Source organism: Lepidochelys kempii, chromosome 8 (genome assembly GCF_965140285.1).
Source record: "Lepidochelys kempii isolate rLepKem1 chromosome 8, rLepKem1.hap1, whole genome shotgun sequence".
In the NCBI taxonomy this organism is placed as follows: Eukaryota; Metazoa; Chordata; order Testudines; family Cheloniidae; genus Lepidochelys; species Lepidochelys kempii.
In genome coordinates, this window is record NC_136387.1 from 52634743 (window position 1) to 52654724 (window position 19982).

At 40.6% G+C, this 19982-nt stretch overlaps 1 protein-coding gene across 11 annotated transcripts in view; it reads left to right on the plus strand.

The window, feature by feature from the left end:
* CEP350 (centrosomal protein 350) overlaps nucleotides 1-19469 on the plus strand; it is a 141028-nt gene extending 121559 nt beyond the window's left edge. For all 11 annotated transcript variants that reach the window (XM_073356555.2, XM_073356564.2, XM_073356565.2 and 8 more), the window contains 3 exons: nucleotides 38-184; nucleotides 1774-1896; nucleotides 15354-19469. In XM_073356555.2, coding sequence (XP_073212656.2) covers nucleotides 38-184; nucleotides 1774-1896; nucleotides 15354-15518 — 435 coding nt within the window. In that variant the 3' untranslated portion in view covers nucleotides 15519-19469. The remainder of the gene's footprint in view (nucleotides 1-37; nucleotides 185-1773; nucleotides 1897-15353) is intronic.
* The last annotated feature ends 513 nt before the right edge of the window (nucleotides 19470-19982 follow it).

Sequence of the window (19982 nt, forward strand, 5' to 3'; positions counted from 1 at the left end):
CTGAAGTTTTAATTTTGACCTTTTTCTTTTTGTCAAGGCGGTATTTGACTTGACGAGAGAGATTTTTCGGGAAATCTTTGCTGAGGATCCTAGTCTGAATCAACCTATTTGGATGAAACCATGTAGAATTACCTCCACTTACTTCCGGCGAGTAAAAGATCCAAATGACCTTGACGAGATCAAGGTAGGAAAGATGCTATTAAATTGTGACTGTCCTCATATCATATAATGTTTATATAGCATTTTTTCATTTGTAGCCCACAAAATGCTGAATGTAGGTAGGCAAACATTACCTGGATTTTAACAGATGTAGCATTTGAGCACAGAGAGGTTTCAAGAGTGGTTCTTCGCTGAAAAGCAAGTGTGTAAAGGTGGTAATTTTTTTTGTTCAACAGATTTACCACCCTCTCTTTCTGGGTTGTATTTGTTGACTTTAGTGACTTTAAAAAATTTCCTTTACTGCAGATCTAACACCTCAGTCCTGCAATCTGATCTGTGTGAGCAGATCCATACACCTATGCAGACTTCAGTGGGACTCGATGTAAGGGTCTGTTGTCATGGATCTGGTTGCGGGATTGGGGCTAAAAGACTGAGCTGGATTTTATACTTTACTGTGCATCATAGTTGTATGCTAAACTTCAATCAGATACACCTGTGCCAACCCCAGTGAAGGCAATGGAGTTGCACAGATAGACTAAGGGTATGATTTGAAGATGAAATGGGTGCACTGCTGTAACTAAGGGCCTAGTTTGGTCTGCAGACTTTTTATTACTGGTGATAATGCTCAAGAAAGAAAAAACTCAGCTTGTAGCTGAACCCAGATTGAATTTACAGGGCTGTATGTTAGAAAATTATGGGAATTGGTCCTGCTTTGAGCAGGGGGTTGGACTAGATGACCTTCTGGGGTCCCTTCCAACCCTGATATTCTATGATTCTAAAAAAACACGTGTCAAACTAGCACTTTTCATATGGAAATCATTAGGACACAAACAAGGAATATCCCCTGCTTCCAGTGCTGTTATTCCAAAGTTATTTTTCAGAGTAGAACGGCATTTAAAGTAACTTGCCCAAGATAACACATTGAATCTTTGGCAGAGTCATGGACAGAACCTAGGTCTACCAAGCCATAGCTGTCCCTGAACTGTTAATAGCAGGGAAGAATAAAGTTAAAAGGATAAAGGACTGTCAGTCTCTAACCCTATTTTCCTACAGTGTCCTTTCATAAACTGAATTAGTTTTAGTCTCCAGTTTACTGTATCATTTAAGTGAAAGTTGTGCTCTACAATCAGTCAAAGCTCTAAGGGCTAAAAAAAATTCAGCCCTTTTTTAAATATAGTATACTCTCTGCATAATAAGAAAAGGAGTACTTGTGGCACCTTAGAGACTAAACAATTTATATGAGCATAAGTTTTCGTGAGCTAAAGCTCACTTCATCGGATGCATCCGATGAAGTGAGCTGTAGCTCACGAAAGCTTATGCTCAAATAAATTGGTTAGTCTCTAAGGTGCCACAAGTACTCCTTTTCTTTTTGCGAATACAGACTAACACGGCTGTTACTCTGAAACCTGTCATCTCTGCATAATGTTGTCTCTAAGATAGGGTTATTGCTCAGTGCTTCCACTGTAAATCTCTTGCACTGCAATGTACATCTCACAGTGAAACAGAAGTTCACCCTGTATTTTAAGATCAGATTTTGAAGGGCAGGTGCTCGGTACAGGATTCGCTTCTTCCCTCAAATACAATATTAACTCTTTTTTTCTTTTCTTCCTCTAGAGTTTCATTGCAACTGAAGTGCTGAAATTGTTCAGCTTGAGGAAGGAACCCAGTCACAAAACAGATTGGCAGAAGATGATGAAGTTTGGACGCAAGAAACGGGACAGAGTGGATCATATACTGGTCAGTGGATAAAAGCATTCAGTAGTTTGATTGTATTCTATCCCCTGAATACAAAGGGTGTGTTAGTTGTATCTCAAAAGAAGGCATGAATCTTTTGACAAAAGGTTGTTAATCCTAGGTGCACAATTTAGAACTAATATTTAAGTTCCATATGGTCCACGTACATTTTTGTCTTTTTGGGGTATTTGCAATGAACAAAATAACTTTTAAACAGATCATTGTGTGTGGGTAGTGAGGGTAAGCAAAGGAGAAAGTTGAGAAGCATCAAATATTAAAACCATTAATTTAAACAGTGAATTTGTTACAATGTAAAATGCATAACTGAAAGGAGAACCTTTTTTCTTTGGACCAAAAATGGTATTCCTACCTGTCACAAATTCTCGGAGAAGGACTGGCTTTCTGCCTTGATGAACCAAATTATTTATTTTTTAGTAATGTTGTTTCCACTGTGACAAGTGATACTGAAATCCAAATAGATTAAGCTCCTTCCCATGACAGAATTCTGATATAGCATTTCTTGGCTTTTTCAAGAGTTCTGCAGTTAAGACCAGTATAGAGTTTGAAATAGGATTGTAATTTCAAAGTGACTAGATCTTCTTCATTGTACTGTGGTAGCAGCTATGCCACATGGTACACTCAACATGTTCTCTAAGCCAGCATTGAGCAGCATTGCTGCTCCTATAATACCTATGCATGTAAACTCTGATGAACAATATATGCTGCCAACACTGGTTCAGGGATGGAGGATAACTCATGGGGGCAAGCCTTTTAAAGCTGATCCTTGGGTGGTTTTACTGAATGGTTGGGGTCTCTCTCGTCTGTGACGAGTCTACTTGGCAACATAAGAGTTGCCAACGCATTGCATTTATCTTAACTATATCCTAAATTGATATATAAAATTACCAGTTAATTCAAATAATGGATATCTTCAGTCTTTTGTTCTCCCACCTGTGGAATATTTCCCAGCAAAGCATTAGGAAGACTTTTCCGCCAGGGACAAAGTTGCACCTTAGCTAGGTAAAGGATTTAAAGTTAGGGTCAAGTATCCTGGGATATCTGGGCCTTATTAGTACATGTGTTGTAACTAATATCATTTGTAATAAGCTAAAGTACAGCCACATTAGGTATGGAACATGCAGCTGTTGTGTGCCTGCACCAGCTCACTGTACCAGCTTTCAGTTGTTATGAATTAGTCTCAGTTGGAAACATTCAAAAAAGTGAATCAGGTTGAATGAGGTTGAAATTCAGGCACTAATGTACAATAGTCTGAGACCTTCCAGATTTCATACAAGAATTCAAGTGTCAAAGGTTAAAACACTTCAATCAATATATTTTAATAAATAAGGTCCGACAAGCCTGTGTTTCATCCCACCTCACTCTCACAGAGAAACAGAGGTAAAACAACCACCATTTTAGCTGAAGGCTGGGAAAAATATGGAAAAACAAACTCTATACTATACTGTTTGCTTTAGGAATTGGCATTGCTCAGTGACATTGTTGCTAAGTTTATCATTGCAACGTAAGCAACCAAGAGAGAAACTTCTAGCTTAGAAAAAGTAGCCAAACCCTGGAAAACTTCTATAAACATATTTGTTAAAACCTCTTTAAACTGTTAAGCAGCTGTTTAGCTTTCTTTGTTTCCTAATCAGCCTCCAGCTTCTGCCACTTTTGTTTATGTGGTCATGAATCGTGAGAATACAAATACTGGATCATGGCAGCATCACTAACTGAATCAGGGGCATTGCTAAATAACAGTGTTCAAAAAGAAATAGAACATGATGATTTAAATGGCGTTTCGAAAACCCCATTTCATGTTTTCCTGAGCATGGCAATAGTCTATTAAAGGAACAAATCAAATTTGGTTCAAAATTTAGATTTTGTAGACGTTTGTTTTCATCTGTGTTCTTAAGTATAGGTGTATTTAACAAATGTATCTCTGCAACTCAAATACTGTCTGTCCTGCTCTGGAGTGACTCACAGCTGAGTGCCAGCCTCAGTGCAGATACCCCAAACTGGTAGCGTGTTTGCCCGTAACAAGTGTGAACTCCCGGACCGCTACCAGTCTTACCGTAGAGTCACAGACAGTCCCCTTGGATCTCCAGGGCATCTTGCCACCCAGACAAACTGGACTTTGTGATAAAAGGTAACTCAAACCAAAAATCACGTCACACAAGGTTGCTCCCAGTCCCAAGAGACCTCCAGATCAGTTGGTATTCTACATTTTACACCAAAGGCTACACTTGCAGCCAATTCTATTTTAAATGACCTAAAGGTTTATTAGCTAAGAAAAGGAAATGAGAGTTATTAGCAGGTAAAATATATGCACAAGTGAGTCACTCTTTGTAATTCCAAATGGTGACAGTCATGTAATAAACTGCCAGTTTCCCAAAAGTCTTTTCAGGGTACCCAGATTGTCTCTGGGATCTCCACTTTGCATCTGGTACACATCCCAAAAGTCCAGAGATGAATGATCTTTCCTTTAATCCATTCTTAAAGCTTCTTCTCACAGAAATCAAGCTGACAGGGTCACTATTCACACGGCCTTTTCCTTTGATGACAGAGGGTGAGGAATGCATTTTGAATCTTTGACCTCCGATCATCATGATGACCACTTGCTTTGAAATTAGCACTTTTCTGTTAAAGTTCTTCATTTGCATTTCAAAAGGCTTCTTTCTTGTCTGATGGGTTATTTAGTTACAGTGGTATTTACAATATAAATGTTAGCTATTGCATTATAACAGGATATGAATAAGTGAAAACAATGCAAGTAACAACCCATTAGTTTTTCATTAAGTTTAAATGCCAGATACACTCTTATACATTAACAATTACTTTGATCTATACTAATACAAAAGTGAATTGACCTGTGGCTTCAGCATCAGCTGGCACCTGCTCTGCCAGTGTCACATAGGAGAATATAGAAGTTAAACTGTAGTTAGTCTGTTTATAATGGCTGATTTAATAATGTGAGCAGAGATTCTAAAACTTTCATTGCCTGAAATAAGATATTAGTAGAGTCTCTTGCAGGCTTCTTCCCTTCCCATTCATAATTGTGTAACATCCTGTGACAATTACAGCAATTGCTTACTTGGAAAAGTATTCTTAGTAAAGTGTGTACTTTTGGCTGTATTAAATATAATGTAGCAGCTGGAAACAAGGAGAGCCACCACCTTGTGACCATCCAGCACACTGGGAACCACAATTTGGAGACCACTGATGTAATGTGTTTGTAATATAGGCAAGGAAATTTGTTGTGCGTTCCTCTTCTCCCAGCCTACCAAAAAAGACAGTCAATTACATATAGTGTTGTGACTTTGCCTACCAGGAAGCAAAGAGGCAATAATTCTGTCAGGCAAGCCCTGCATGTAAGGCCCCATTTCAGAGATTTCTCTTTGCTTTTGTTTTTCCCTCTGTTCCTGTTTCCTCTTGCCCAGCTTTCTTTCCTCTTTTCCTCATTTCTAAGCCCAGAACTGAAGAAAAGGACAAGTACAGTTGTTGGGTTTAGTGCTGGGTGGTGTTGGTGGTCTATGATATACAGGAGATCAAACTAGAGATCTGGTGATCCCTTCTGGCCTTAAACTTCATGACTCTACACAGAGAGGGGGCACAAAATAGACCTCAAAAAGAGAGCAGAAAAAATGAGGAAGAAGGATGGTCGGCAGAGACAACCTCTACTGAGGATTCCCCTGCCTCCAGCTGAGAGACAGCCTTGTGGCAGAGTGTCAGTAACACACAAAGCTGCACAGCATTCCAAGAACTCTCCCATCAATCAGGTTTCCATTGAGATCGGAGCTGGTCAAAAATGGAGGGGAAAGGGGATTTTGCAAAAAATTTGGAAGTTTTCATTTTGCAGGGCTCAAAGCATCCTTCACCTAAGGAGGCATAAAGGAACCAAGCACTTTGAGGTCTGTGAAGGGGCTGGCCACAGTCTGGTCAGCCATGCTGGAAAAGAGACTTGCTGAGGAACACATCTTTTAACAAACTAGAGTCTCTTGTACGATCAGGTTTAGTTTTAGAAGCCTATTTTTACTTTTGTTTGCTTGTGATTCATTCTATCTTTGTTCCTTATACTTGGTATCACTTAAACCTGTGACTTCTTGTTTAACTTTTACTAGAAACCATTCGGTGCTTTGATTAAAATAGTGTTTCTTAACCCAGTTAATGTCATAAGGTGCTAGGTATTTTCTCTTTAAGGGGACAATGAAATGGATCACTTCTGTAAATGATCAAGGCGTGGGCTCAACACTGTAGGGCAGATGGCTTGGGAGAAATTTGGGACTGGGAGAGTGTTGGTGTCACCCTGAAAAAAGTAACTGGGTGGGGGAAGCCAGAGTGTGATCTGCATGCTTGAATGCTGGCTGTTGGTGTCAGGGCTGTTAGCCACATCAGCATTGCATTTAAGGCACCCCGAGTTTCAGGACAGGCAATGACACAACCCCTTACTGGTCTGGGTTGAACCCCAAGTTGTCATAGATGCCCAATTCCCAATTGGCTTTCACTGCAAGTTCGGTACCTAACTGCTCTTTGCACCTTTGAAAATTTCCTCTTCAAGAAAGTCCCTCCTCGTCTAAAGATCTTGATGCTTTTTCATTGTGTTTGGGCACAGATATTAGATTGGCTTGCCTCTGCAACAACAACCAGAGTAGCCAGCTTTTTCATTTGGGCCGTTAAATCTAAAGCCCTGCCCACAAGTATATTTATCATAGAATCATAGAATATCAGGATTGGAAGGGACCTCAGGAGGTCATCTAGTCCAACCCCCTGCTCAAAGCAGGACCAATCCCCAACTAAATCATCCCAGCCTGGGCTTTGTCAAGCCTGACCTTGAAAACCTCTAAGGAAGGAGAATCCACCACCTTCCTAGGTAACCCATTCCGGTGCTTCACCACCCTCCTAGTGAAAAAGTTTTTCCTAGCATCCAACCTAAACCTCCCCCACTGCAATTTGAGACCATTACTCCTTGTTCTGTCATCTGGTACCACTGAGAACAGTCTAGATCCATCGTCTTTGGAACCCCCTTTCAGGTAGTTGAAAGCAGCTATCAAATCCCCCCTCATTCTTTATGCAGACTTAATAATCCCGGTTCCCTCAGCCTCTCCCCATAAGTCATGTGCTGCAGCCCCCTAATAATTTTTGTTGCCCTCCACTGGACTCTTTCCAATTTTGCCACATCCTTCCAGTCCCCTGCACTGATAGCGGGACTAAGTATTATCTAGACCATTCCTGACAGGTGTTTGTCTAACCTGGACAGCCTCCCTAAGCAATTTATTTCAGTGCTTAACTAATCTGACAGTTAGGAAGTTTTTCCTAATGTCCAACCTAAACCTCCCTTGCTGCAATTTAAACCCATTACATCTTGTCCTCTCCTCAGAGGTTAAGAAGAACAGTTCTTCTCCCTCCTCCTTGTAACCCCTTTTATGTACTTGAAAACTGTTTTCATGTCCCCTCTCAGTCTTCTCTTCTCCAGACTAAACAAACCCAATTTTTTCAATCTTCCCTCGTAGTTCCTGTTTTCTAGACCTTTAATCATTTTTGTTGCCTTTTTCTGGACTTTCTCCAATTTGTTCGCGTCTTTCTTGAAATATGGCGCCCAGAATTGGACACAGGAGGCCTAATACTCCAGTTGAGGCCTAATCAGCACGGAGTAGAAGAATTACTTCTTGTGTCTTGCTTACAACATTCATCCCAGAATGATGTCTGCTTTTTTTTTTTTTTTTTTTTGCAACAGTGTTACATTGTTGACTCATATTTAGCTTGTGATCACTGTGATTCCCAGATCCCTTTCCGCAGTACTCCCTTCCCAAGCAGTCATTTTCCCATTTTGCATGTGTGCAACTGATTTTCCTTCCTAAATGGAGTACTTTGCATTTGTCCTTATTGAATTTCATCCTATTTACTTCAGACCATTTCTCCAGTTTGTCCAGATCACTTTGAATTTTAATCCTTGCAGCCCTTCCCAGCTTGGTATCATCCACAAACTTTATAAGTGTATAACCAGTTTTGCACCCACCTTATAGTAGCTCCATCTAGGCTGCATATCCCTAGTTTGTTTATGAGAAGGTCATGCGGGACAGTTTCAGAAGCTTTACTAAAGTCAAGATATACCATGTCTACCACTTCCCCCCCATCCACAAGGCTTGTTACCCTGTCAAAGAAAGCTATCAGGTTGGTTTGACACGATTTGTTCTTGACAAATCCCTGCTGACTATTACTTATCCCCTTATTATCTTCTAGATGTTTACAAATTGATTGCTTAATTATTTGCTCCATTATCTTTCCAGGTACTGAAGTTAAGCTGGCTGGTCTGTAATTCCCTGGGTTTTTTTTATTCCCCTTTTTATAGATTGGCACTCTATTTGCCCTTTTTCAGTCTTCTGGAATCTCTCCCGTCTTCCATGACTTTTCAAAGATAATCACTAATGGCTCAGATATCTCCTCAGTCAGCCCTTTGAGTATTCTAGGATGCATTTCATCAGGCCCTGGTGACTTGAAGACATTTAACTTGTCTAAGTAATTTTTAACTTGTTCTTTCCCTATTTTAGCCTCTGATCCTACCTCATTTTCACTGGCATTCACTATGTTAGATGTCCAATCACCACCAATCTTCTTGGTAAAAACTGAAACTAAGAAGTCATTAAGTACCTCTGCCATTTCCACATTTTCTGTTACTGTTTTTCCCCACTCATTGAGTTAAGGGCCTACCCTGTCCTTGGTCTTCGTCTTGCTTCTCATGTATTTGTTGAATGTTTTCTTGTTACCCTTTATGTCTCTAGCTAGTTTGAACTTGTTTTGTGCCTTGGCCTTTCTAGTTTTGTCCCTACATACTTGTGGTGTTTGTTTATATTCATCCTTTGTAATTTGACCTAGTTTCCACTTTTTGTAGGACTCTTTTTTGATTTTTAGATTATTGATTAAGCCAGGGTGGTCTCTTGCTATACTTCCTATCTTTCCTATGCAGTGGGATAGTTTGCTCTTGTGTCCTTAATAATGTCTCTTTGGAAAACTGCCACCTGTCTTCAATTGTTTTTCCCCTTAGACTTGTTTGCCATAGGATATTACCTACCAACTCCCTGAGTTTGCTAAAGTCTGCCTTCTTGAAATGAATTGTCTTTATTTTGCTGTTCTCTCTACCATTCCTTAGAATCATGAACTCTACCATTTTATGATCACTTTCACCCACACTGCCTTCCACTTTCAAATTCTCAACCAGTTCCTCTCTATTTGTCAGAATCAAATCTAGAACAGCCTCTTCCCTACTAGCTTCCTCCACCTTCGGAAATAAAAAATGGTCTCCAATACATTCTAAGAACTTGTTGGATAATCTGTGCCCTGCTGTGTTGTTTTCCCAACAGATGTCTGAGTAGTTGAAGTCCCCCATCACCATCAAGTCTTATGCTTTGGATGATTGTTAGTTGTTTAAAAAAAGCCTCATCCACCTCTTCTTCCTGGTTAGGTGGTCCGTAGTAGACCCTACCATGACATCACCCTTGTTTTTTACTCCTTTTATCCTTACCCAGAGACTTTCAACAAGTCTGTTTCCTATTTCCATCTCAACCTCAGTCCAAGTGTATATATTTTTAATATACAAGGCAACATCTTCCTTTTTTCCCTGCCTGTCCTTCCTGAGCAAGCTATACCTTTTTATACCAATATTCCAGGCATGCGTATTATCCCACCAAGTCTCTGTGATGCCAACTATGTCATAGTTGTGTTTATTTACTAGCCTTTTGAGTTTTTCCTGCTTATTCCCCATACTTATCACATTAGTATACAGGCATCTAAGATACTGATTTGATATCCCCACCCCCAGTTCTGTCTTATCTCTCCCTTATCCCTACTATAACAGCCCATGCTCCCCCCACCCCAAATTTCGACCCTTCTCCCAGGTCTCCATGTTTTTTACTTGCCTGTGGGCTTGCCTGCATGGGACTGGGGCAAAGAGCTATACCACTGCTTTCTTCCTCTATCCCTTTTCAGAGTTTTGAGGAAGGCAAAGCAGGACAAAGCGGAGGTAATGCTGTCAAGCCTCTTAAAGGCCCATGCCCCTATTTTTTTGAGCTGATGATCCTGTCATTAGGACATTACTTGACCTTTTGGACCTGTCGATCCAAGGCCCACAATCCTCCTCTTTCAGTGTGATTTGGAGAGCTTGTAAATAAAGCATAGCTGCTTCCTAGAAGAGGAAATCTGTTCTGAAATTGCAGTCTTTCTACCTAGCAACAGAGAGCCTACTTCTGTGAAATACGCATGAATTTGGAACCGTTTTTTGTTGTTGTTCAGTGGGGCAGTGAGAGGAATATCAATGCCAGCGCAAGACATCTTAATGTTCTCTTTGTAGGATTTCAAAAAGAGCTCAGTGTCTATAACTTGAGCGTCTACTCTGCTGTCCTTTCTCTTATTGGAGTTCTTTCAGGAGCAGGGACACTATTTCCCAGCTGGTTTTTATTCAGTTTTGTTGGAGACTCCTACATCATCCAGTGACTCCTCAGTGGGACCTGTCCTTCATTTTGCAGGTACTCATACGTTTGCATTTGAATCCCAATGTCGTGGCACAGTGCCCCACCCCCATGCCAGATTGGGTTACAGCAGGCCAGAGTGGCTGCACAAGGCAGTAGCCAACCAGGGAGGGCCTGTTAGAGAGCCAATCAGGGCCAGTATTACAGCCAGCCAGTCAGGGCTAGGCTAGGCCCTATATAAAGGCTGCCCAGGCAAGAGGCAGGGAGTTTCTCCCAGACCTTGAAGGGAGAAGATCTGTCTCCTGAGCGAAGGAGACCAGCACCCAGGACAGTGCAGTGCTGGGCAGGCTTGGGGGAGCTGAGGAGAGCTCTAGCCCAATACCTGCCGGGCTGCAGGCCCTGATAGAAGGGCCCACAAGGTGCAAGGGGGCTGAAGGGGAAGCGGCCCAGGGAGGAGAGGCGGACAAGGGGAGAGAAGGAGGGCAGGGAGGCTTTTGCCAGAGGGTTCCTGGGCCGGGACCCAGAGTAGAGGGCGAGCCTGGGTCCCCCCCCTTCCCCCTTGTACTATACCTGGCCATTAGGAGTGGCCATAGCGGACTGCACCCGACCCCTGATAGAAGGGGTTAGACTTTGGGAATGTGGTTGGCCACTGCGGCTGGGGTGAAGAGAAAAGAGTGCTGTTAACCCTCCTCTGTAAGGGGGCGAGTGTGGACTTGGGGGCACTGCCGGAGGGCTGTGTCCCGAAGAGGACGCCGCTGAGCAAGGAGCAACGCGGGTCGAGATGCCAATCTAGGGCGAGAGATGGGTGGGACACCACCAGCAGAGGGCTTTCCTCATGAACTGAGCTAATTCCCAGAGTGAACAGCAGGAGGCGCTGTGGTGGTGAGTCCCAACCCCATCACACCAGGAGAAAGTCTCCTTCCCCAGATGCTGCCCAAGCTACCCTTTTAAAGTGCTGCTTTCAGTTGTCATAATACCTTGTCAGATGGATGGGAGAATTCTAAGCTCCCTCATTTTCTCTCTCTCCTACACATGTGTGCACACCTCCTTCAGTATTTTCCAGGAAAGATGGTATTCGTTCTCCTGCCAGAATTCATCCTTGAAGGGGACATGAATTCTGCTTTAGTTAACCTGTCCTGTTCCCAGCTTTATCCAAGCCCTGCTTCTCTCCAAGATGGGAAATTTCAGTCCTGGTGTCAGAGGTGTGAGCTTCTACTGAATTCTTTCATGAGAGTTCAGAAAGCTTCATAGCACACACAATTGTTGAAAACTGCTGCAAGGGTGTAAAAGCTCACTTTAACCGCCAGATAGGTAATGACCAGTATTGTTTGCTTATTAGCCAGCCAAATGCTAGTGTACCAGTTTGGTCAAACATCACCTACTGTTCATAAAGCACTATCCCTTAGACTGCATACACCTGAGTGTTCCTTCAGTTGTAGAATTCTGCAATCAGCATGATAAGGTAGGCCCTTCTCAGAGCACCACGTGGTGCATGCAATGTATGTCTTTGACTGAATCCCTTGGAAGGAAAGGAGAAGAGTGATGTAGAACAAAAGAAGTTTAGTCTCTTTAATTCCTTTTCTTAGTCTTCTCCCCTGTCATCCTTCATCCCACCCTCCGTTCCTCTGAGGAGAACCCACCCTATATTCTTATACCTTTTCTGATTTCTGTGTTAATTGTCTGTGACATTCCCCTGTTATTATCTGGACTAGTGATCTGCTAGGTCACTCCAGTCCTCGATTCTGAGAGCCAGCCTTACCCTGCTCTGCTGTGAGAATCCGCACTCCTGGGCTGTTCACGCATAGCCTCTAATATGTATGCTGCTCCTTGGATTGTGCAACCAAATGACACTAGCCAATATCTCTGGTCCCAGACACAACCCTAGATACCTCCGTCTTGCGGTGTCCAGTTATGCCCGCTGGATGCTGCAAGCTTATATGAGTTTGTCAATTTAACAAAGAAATTGATATGTACTAGGCTTGCTATCCCAAGGGGAGTCTCTGACACGCTTCAAACCAAATGTACTGTTTCAGGTAGAATAAACAAACAAATTTATTGACTACAAAGATAGATTTTAAGTGATTGTAAGTCAAAGCACAAGAAGTCAGATTTGGTCAAAGGAAATAAAAGCAAAACTCATTCTAAGCTGATCTTAACACTTTCAGTGCCTTTATAAACTTAGATGCTTCTCACCACAGGCTGGCAGGTTGCCCTTCAGCCAGGCTCTCCCCTTTGATCAGCACTTAAGTCACTTGGTGGTGATGGTGTCTGTAGATGGAGGTGGAAGAGAGAGCCAGCATGGCAAACATCTCTCCCTTTTATCATGTTCTTTCGTCCCTATTGGCTCCTTCCCCCCTTCGCCCCCCCCACTTCAGAGTCAGGTGAGCATTACCTCATCATAGTCCCAAACTGACCAAGGGGAGGGGGGGTGACTCATTCGAGAGTCCAGCAGATCCTTTGTCGCTCCCTAGGCCAGTGTCTTTTGTTCCTGTGAGGCTGGGCTGGGTTTGTTTCATACATGCCCTGATGAGGTGTGAACTGCCCCTCTGCTCTTGGAGAGTTTTGCCTGGGCCTCTGCTCCTGGAGAGTGTTTGTCTAGGCTTTTTTTAAGCCATGAGGACACATTTTCAGCCTCATAACTATATACATGAAATTACAACCTATAACATTACTATAACAACAATGCTCAGTGCATGATGAGCCTTCCAAAGACACCCAACATGACAAACTTTGCATTGGATACCACCCAAACATGTTATAAGGATGAAGATGAGGGTGCAAGGGTGTTTCCCCGAGGTACAGTGTGTCATGCTGGCCTCTCTTTCTGGGGGGAAGTGAAAGGACTGACCTCTGATATACAGGGCTTGGTTGACAGAGTCTTTGCTACTGTGTTTCCTTGTAGTCAAAGCCATAGCACTTTGTCCTTAACTGTTGGTTCCTGTTAGCCCTCTTTTTTCCCCCATACTATTATGACAAAAAGGAATTATTAGGGTGTGATTTTCTTTTGTCTTATATATGTATGAATGACCGTTTCTTTAACTACACTAGGGTGGATCTGTGGAAATGTGCAGAGCACTAATGAAAGTGCGGGACACCTAAAAATTGCCCTTTCACACTTGTTTGGTGAGATGCATTTTTTTTCCAAACTCTTCAATAAGTATGAAAGGAGCTATCAAACTGTGAAACCACGTGCATAACTGGTTGTAAACATAGCTAGAACCTTAGAAGTTCTGTTCCTCTGTAGTCTCCATTGCAGCCTGTTGGGCCTTCACATTACTTTTGGATTATTAAATTGCAAAGAATTCTTGTACAGTAGCTTGCCCCCTTTCACACTCTCAGCAGACGAAGTCCCCTTGTGTGGACAACTCAAAAGACTAAACAAAGAGGAAGAGGGTACTGGGTTTATTTCAGTTCTCCCTCTTTCACTTCTCCTTTATTACATAAATAGAATAAAATACCATATATGTTGATATCATAACTAATAAAACTATTGCAAACAATGTTTTTCAGCCTTGTTTTGATCATGTATTCCAAAGTAATGTCTGCCTGACCTCCTTACTAGTTGTCTATATGTATTTTGGGACAGCTTTTATCCACAATGAGGTTCCTTCTTTTCCTTTTCTGATTATATAACGTAAATATATTTTAATTAAGGTAAACAGATACTCTTGTGCCAAATATAAGGTTCATGGCTCAATGTGGTTAGCACTGAAACTAAGCAAATAGTAAAGGAGTACTTGTGGCACCTTAGAGACTAACCAATTTATTTGAGGATAAGCTTTCATGAGCTACAGCTCACTTCATTGGATGCATCCAGTGAAGTGAGTTGTAGCTCACGAAAGCTTATGCTCAAATTGGTTAGTCTCTAAGGTGCCACAAGTACTCCTTTTCTTTTTGTGAATACAGACTAACACGGCTGTTACTCTGAAACCTAAGCAAATAGTGGAAGAGTTTTCAAGAGATACTCCCTACCATTCAAAAGAATGTTTTATTTGATTTCATGTTCTTTCTGAGTAAGTCGAAGCACTCAAGGTTTACTAGTGTGAATACATATGGAAACAAAATTTTAGCATGAATGTTCAAAAGATGTAATTTCAAATTGTAATATTTGTAACATGCAGTTTGGACAGCCTTCGGACTATGCATTATTTGCTGATGAAATTCTGTCTATGTTCTTGTATGCAACCTGTCATGTGGGGTCTGAATACCTAATTTTGAATAACAATTAAGAATTGTGGGGTCTGCTCGTGGACAAGAAAGAAAAATCATCAAATTGTTAGAAATTATTTAGCTGAACGTAGCATAAAATTCAGTTAGTAGTAATGCTTTCACGAGCAGTGAAGCATAAAATATGCTGTACAAAGAAACCGTTTTGCAGTATCATAGTATTGCACAGTAGCATTGCCTGCCAGCATTTTTGCTTCTACTTACAGGAGAATTAGTTGTGAAATGTAAATGTCTTTGATATTATGGGTTTCTGATGCTTATTAGCCATATTCTAATCACCTACCTTCTTCCTCCCCCCATTTTTCTTTGTACTTTCTTACTGATTTCAATCCTATTTTCCTCTTTTGTGCAGCACTGATCACATAATTGACTTTTTATAAATAATTTTAAGAATATTTCAGTTTGAATTCACACTATTCATCAGGAATGATGGTATATCAGTAGTGTTTTTCAAGCACAAAACTTATATAAAAATAGAATGAATTTCATTAAAATGAACAGTAAACCAAAGGGGAAAAATTTAAAAAGTAAAAATATTTTGATAAAATTAATTGATCTGATTAAGAGATCAGCTGTATAATATAACTGTTCATTTTACTGCTCTGAGAATTATTGTGGAACAACTTATATATAAAAACAATTCTGTCATTGCCAGTTATTTCTGTATTATACATTTTCCGTGCTTGTTTTTTTACTTGTCCTAGAAGGCCTGAAGAATAATATTCCAAGAAACAATAGTGTGTTAACACTTTTTTTTTCTCTCTAAAATCCAAGGTGCAGGAACTCCATGAGGAAGAAGTTCAGTGGGTGAATTATGATGAGGATGAGCTCTGTGTGAAGATGCAGTTGGCAGATGGGATATTCGAGGCCTTAATCAGAGACACTATTAATGTTCTGAACCAGATAAATGAAAAACAAGGGAGACTACTGCTTTTGTGACATCCGTGAAAATAAATCAAAAACTGCAAAACTTCTTGTCATGGGCTTTCTGACTCCTGACATATACTACATCTCCACCATAGCAATATTGCTGCTGGACTTTCATACATGTTTTTAAAGGCAGTTCAGATGTGATAAGGAAACACAGTACTACATCCCCCTGCCTTTAGAGACCTTACACTGGATTTGTTGTTGCAACCAAGCATGGTCCTTCACTTAATGCTGGCTTGTGATATAGTCACACCATCCTTTTGCTAATTCAGCACACACAGTATAAGTCAGCACCTTTCCATGGTATCAGACTGGGACTATGAACTTCAAATTGTACGCTGAAGGTGGTTGGATGCGGTTGGGTTGAGATACTGGTCACTTGGCCCAAAATTGCTGTCAGCAATCTAAACTGATCTTTAGAAAGGTGTATTGGATGATTTTGATAACTGCTTGTCAGTTTTTAGCCATAAATGGACATTACGGCAATTAATAGTGTTACATTATTAACCACTTTGTACCTGCAGTCCTAACAATATGCATCAATTTTTCCACTCTAGAGTCCATTTCATTCCCTTGAAATCCATTCCCATCTTTCTTCATTCAATGTGGTACCAGACATGATCGGTGGGCTAACAAAGGGGAAATTGGATGAGCTTGCTTTTTTGCATTCATCTAAAGAATTCTTACTTGTTTCCTGTCTAATTTGCTTCAGTCAAGAGTAAGAGCAAAGTAAAGGCCACCAAAAACTGGGCATAAGAGACTACACATTGGTCAGCTTTACTCCTACCAAGCAGCATTTCTTCAGCTCCTGAACTACCAGCAGCTCTTAGATAAATGGATACTCAGGATTCTCTCAGGCAGTAGACACGCAGGAGTGGAAAACGTTTCTTCACAAAACTTTGGCCTTCAATAGCTCGGCTTCCTCCCTTGCTACCACCCAACCCTAATAAATCAGAGGAGCAGTTATTTGAACGATTAGGGAAATGAGTGTATTCACCAAAGAGAGTGATGTCCAGTGCTTGACTGTGTACTTGTTCTATGGTTGTGGGATTTTTAACTTATTTTAAGATAATTTATTAAATTGAAGTTAAGGAAAGTGTCCAGTGCAGTGGTTGCACTGTCTTAGGCCTTGAAACAGCAGAACCTGTGAAAGGTACCTATACTGCATCTGTCCTAGAAACTTCTAGGGTCCATATTCTTTGCACAAAAATCCAGCTTCTTGAGACAGAGGGGTAGAAAGAAATAAACCTCAGTGGTCAAATGTGGGAAGGAAAGGGGAAAACTATGAAAAGAGCTTCACCTGGGCAAATGCCAGCGATTGTGGAGTGTTTAAAGGAGTAATCTGAAGACAAGATGTGAAAATATTTTCTGCTCCCTTGTTATCTGCCTTCCTTCTCACAAATGTTCTTTTTCCAGAGCGTTAGGCAGCCACCCTGTTGTATTTTTGGAGCTGTGCCCTTCGTCTTGAGTGCTTTCTTAATCTGTCCTCCCTCTTTGTGTTTCTTGGATGAACACAGAGAATGTGGGGTTGAGTATTAATGCCTTACTAATGGAAGTCCTGTTTACTAACATGGGATGAGACCCAAAGCGGATTCATGTTCTCCAGGCACGTTGGAGTATTGAAGTGCATGCAAAAGCATGTTAGGAGGTACCCAAAGATGCTGCAGCCCATGATATGCATGTGGAAAGATTTCTGCTCTTTTCCTTCCATCTGTTTTTGTTTCTTGGGTTTCCTGCTATGCATACATGTGCTATTGCTCCATTATGTTTTTCTCTCTTTCCATCTTTATATTTGGGAAACTGTCATTGAAATATTTGCATTTTGCACAATGACACACAACTGGTAATTTTTTAAATCAGGGACAGCACTGAGAAATGTTGGCTTTTCAACCCAATCAGATTCTCATGTGTGAGTTTATTAATGGTGAGCCATATCCATGAGAGCTTAATGAGCAAAGAACAAATAGGAGCAAATAGTGTCTTGGAACACCTCAGGGCACATGTATCAGTCTGTATGTGGTAGTGTTCTTTCTAGCTGTCCAGAAGTCAGATGATTTCATGAGTGGTATGCATCTTTTTCATGAGTGAGTCACTTGTGTATGTAAATTAGCATCCTGATGCTGAACCTCAACACTGTCTTAAGCATTTGACAAAAACCAGCTACAGCTGCTGTTTAACCAGCATGGTGTCATTAATCAGGTCACTGTCTGATTCCTTTTCCTGGGCCTATCTTCTTTTCAACAGAGAATATTGTTATTTTTATAGATAGTTATAGAAGAGGGCAGAGTACCAGCAGAAGGAGAGAAACCTGCAAAGTAGGTCTGTGGCATGGGTATCATAGAAATAAATTAGTTTCCATCCCTAGGATCCCATGGCCATTGCTGAGATAGTAAGATAGCCTGCATCTTTGAGGCTTCCTGCTGGAATATAGAGTTTGTGCATGTGTGGTACGTGCGCCAGCAGAGAGTGTATTGTACTGTCAGTCTATCAAGATGTGGAAGAAGACTGGAGATTACTTTTGCCCTTGTTGGCTTGAGTAAGCAAACATCTAGGTATCAGCTGCAGAAACAGTTGCTACCTTTCCAGCTCTTAGGGCAGAAAGAAACTGCGTAAAAGTAATGTTTTTGGAGAGATCACCATTTATTTTTGGTACCAATTTGTAATGGGAGCAGCCTAGACTAAACAACTATGGCTGTTAAATTACATTCTCAATGCTTGATAATTGTTGAGGTACACTGTGGGCTAGGACTGATGATCATTGAGATTTGGTGATGGTCCTTTCAGGTCAGGCTTTGTGATCAATTGTTGAAGTAGTATGGGGAAGTCTTGAACTGAATAAAGAGAGCTGAATTTCACACACACACACGCGCCCCTCTATCCCTTTTATCTCAAGCCCAAGTTCTGTCTGGGTCATGGTTGAATTATCTTGGTGCAACAGTGTTGGAAAATCCAAGGTTGAGGGAACATGGAAACTCCAGAATTTTTCTGAGCCCAAAAATAGGATGGGCCCTCTATGGCAGAGTCAGAAAGCACTGGATGGAGTCGATATGAAGACCTATGTCCCTTTTCAGTCTAGGAGAAGGACTATTAATGCAAGAACTGTCCAGCATTGTGTGAATATGGAGAGAGACCACCTCTCTGACTAGGATAATTCCCGAGCTACAGATCTGGGCTATTACTACTTTACCTTTCAGAAAAGGTTTTGTTGCTCATAAGGTTTTGTGGCCTGTTTGAAAAATGCATCTTGTTCACTTTCCTTTCTTGAAAAAGTGGCCTTAGCTTTTTGCAATACTTGAATAAATTGTGTATGTGCAAAAGATTTTCAGTAGCACAGCATTAGAGAGCATTTAAATAACTCTTCTGCAAAGAACTGAGTGTAGTTCAGACTTTCAGATCCCATTGCTACCTTAAGAATACTTGGGGAATAAATTACTATTCAGCAGAGTAACAGTTGAAACTTACAAGGTATTTAGTTCAAATTGTAGGAATTTTGAAGTGTTTACAAATCAGCTAAAATGGAGAAAAGCAAAATATCCAGAACATATTTGAAATATAAAAATTAAAAATGCAAAAATATATAGAGATGAAAAAGGAGTACTGTAATTAACCTGCATTTAATAGGTTTTTTCCTTGACTTTGCAGAGCCTTTTTATATACATTTGCAAAGCCACCTTGGGAGACCCTCTCTCCCTGTGTACTGTATTGTGCAGATATTAAAATAAATAAATCTGTTTACTTTGTTTGTGTAAATAACCTGTTAACCTGGTTTCCAGGCCAGTTTTCAGCCAATAATCGCATCCAGTGCAGCTTTGCACAGTAGAGTTAAGGATGTGGGGGTTTTTTGTAATTATGAACTGTAAAATAACCAGGGTTTTCCCTGTGTACACCAATGTAAATATCTTTGTTAACTGAAATGTACTTTGAGGATAAAATCTGTAAATAAACTGATTTATAAATTAATTGTCTTATTTCCTGCTTCTTTATAAAATGGAGTATAATTACACAAATAGCTGATAATTCTGAAGGTGCCCAGTGGATTTGTTCTTGGTAACATATTCCTCCTTATCCCTGATGCTGCACTTTGGTCCCAATAACAATCTGCTAAATCCTATTATAATTGCCTTCATTGTAATAATACCTTATAGCATGTCCTTGCATGTTTGTTAAAGCTGGCTGAGTGTTGTGGCAAAAAACAGAAAAGTCATTGCTTTGTTTTTCAAAAATACAAGTCACAATTTTTAATTTGAAAGGTTAAAAATGAGTCATGGTAAACTTTTCATAATGGACTTTAAAAATCTTCAATTTAAAATTATACTAAAAATGTGTTTCAAATAGGAAATATCAATAATATATTTAAGAAGTGGATAAAATTTTCCTAGAAATGATCCTAGGTCTTGTGTTATATATTCCTAAATGAGATGGTTTTATGGGTCTGCTCTTGTCTTCTCTGAACCCATCTTCCTATAGTAAAAA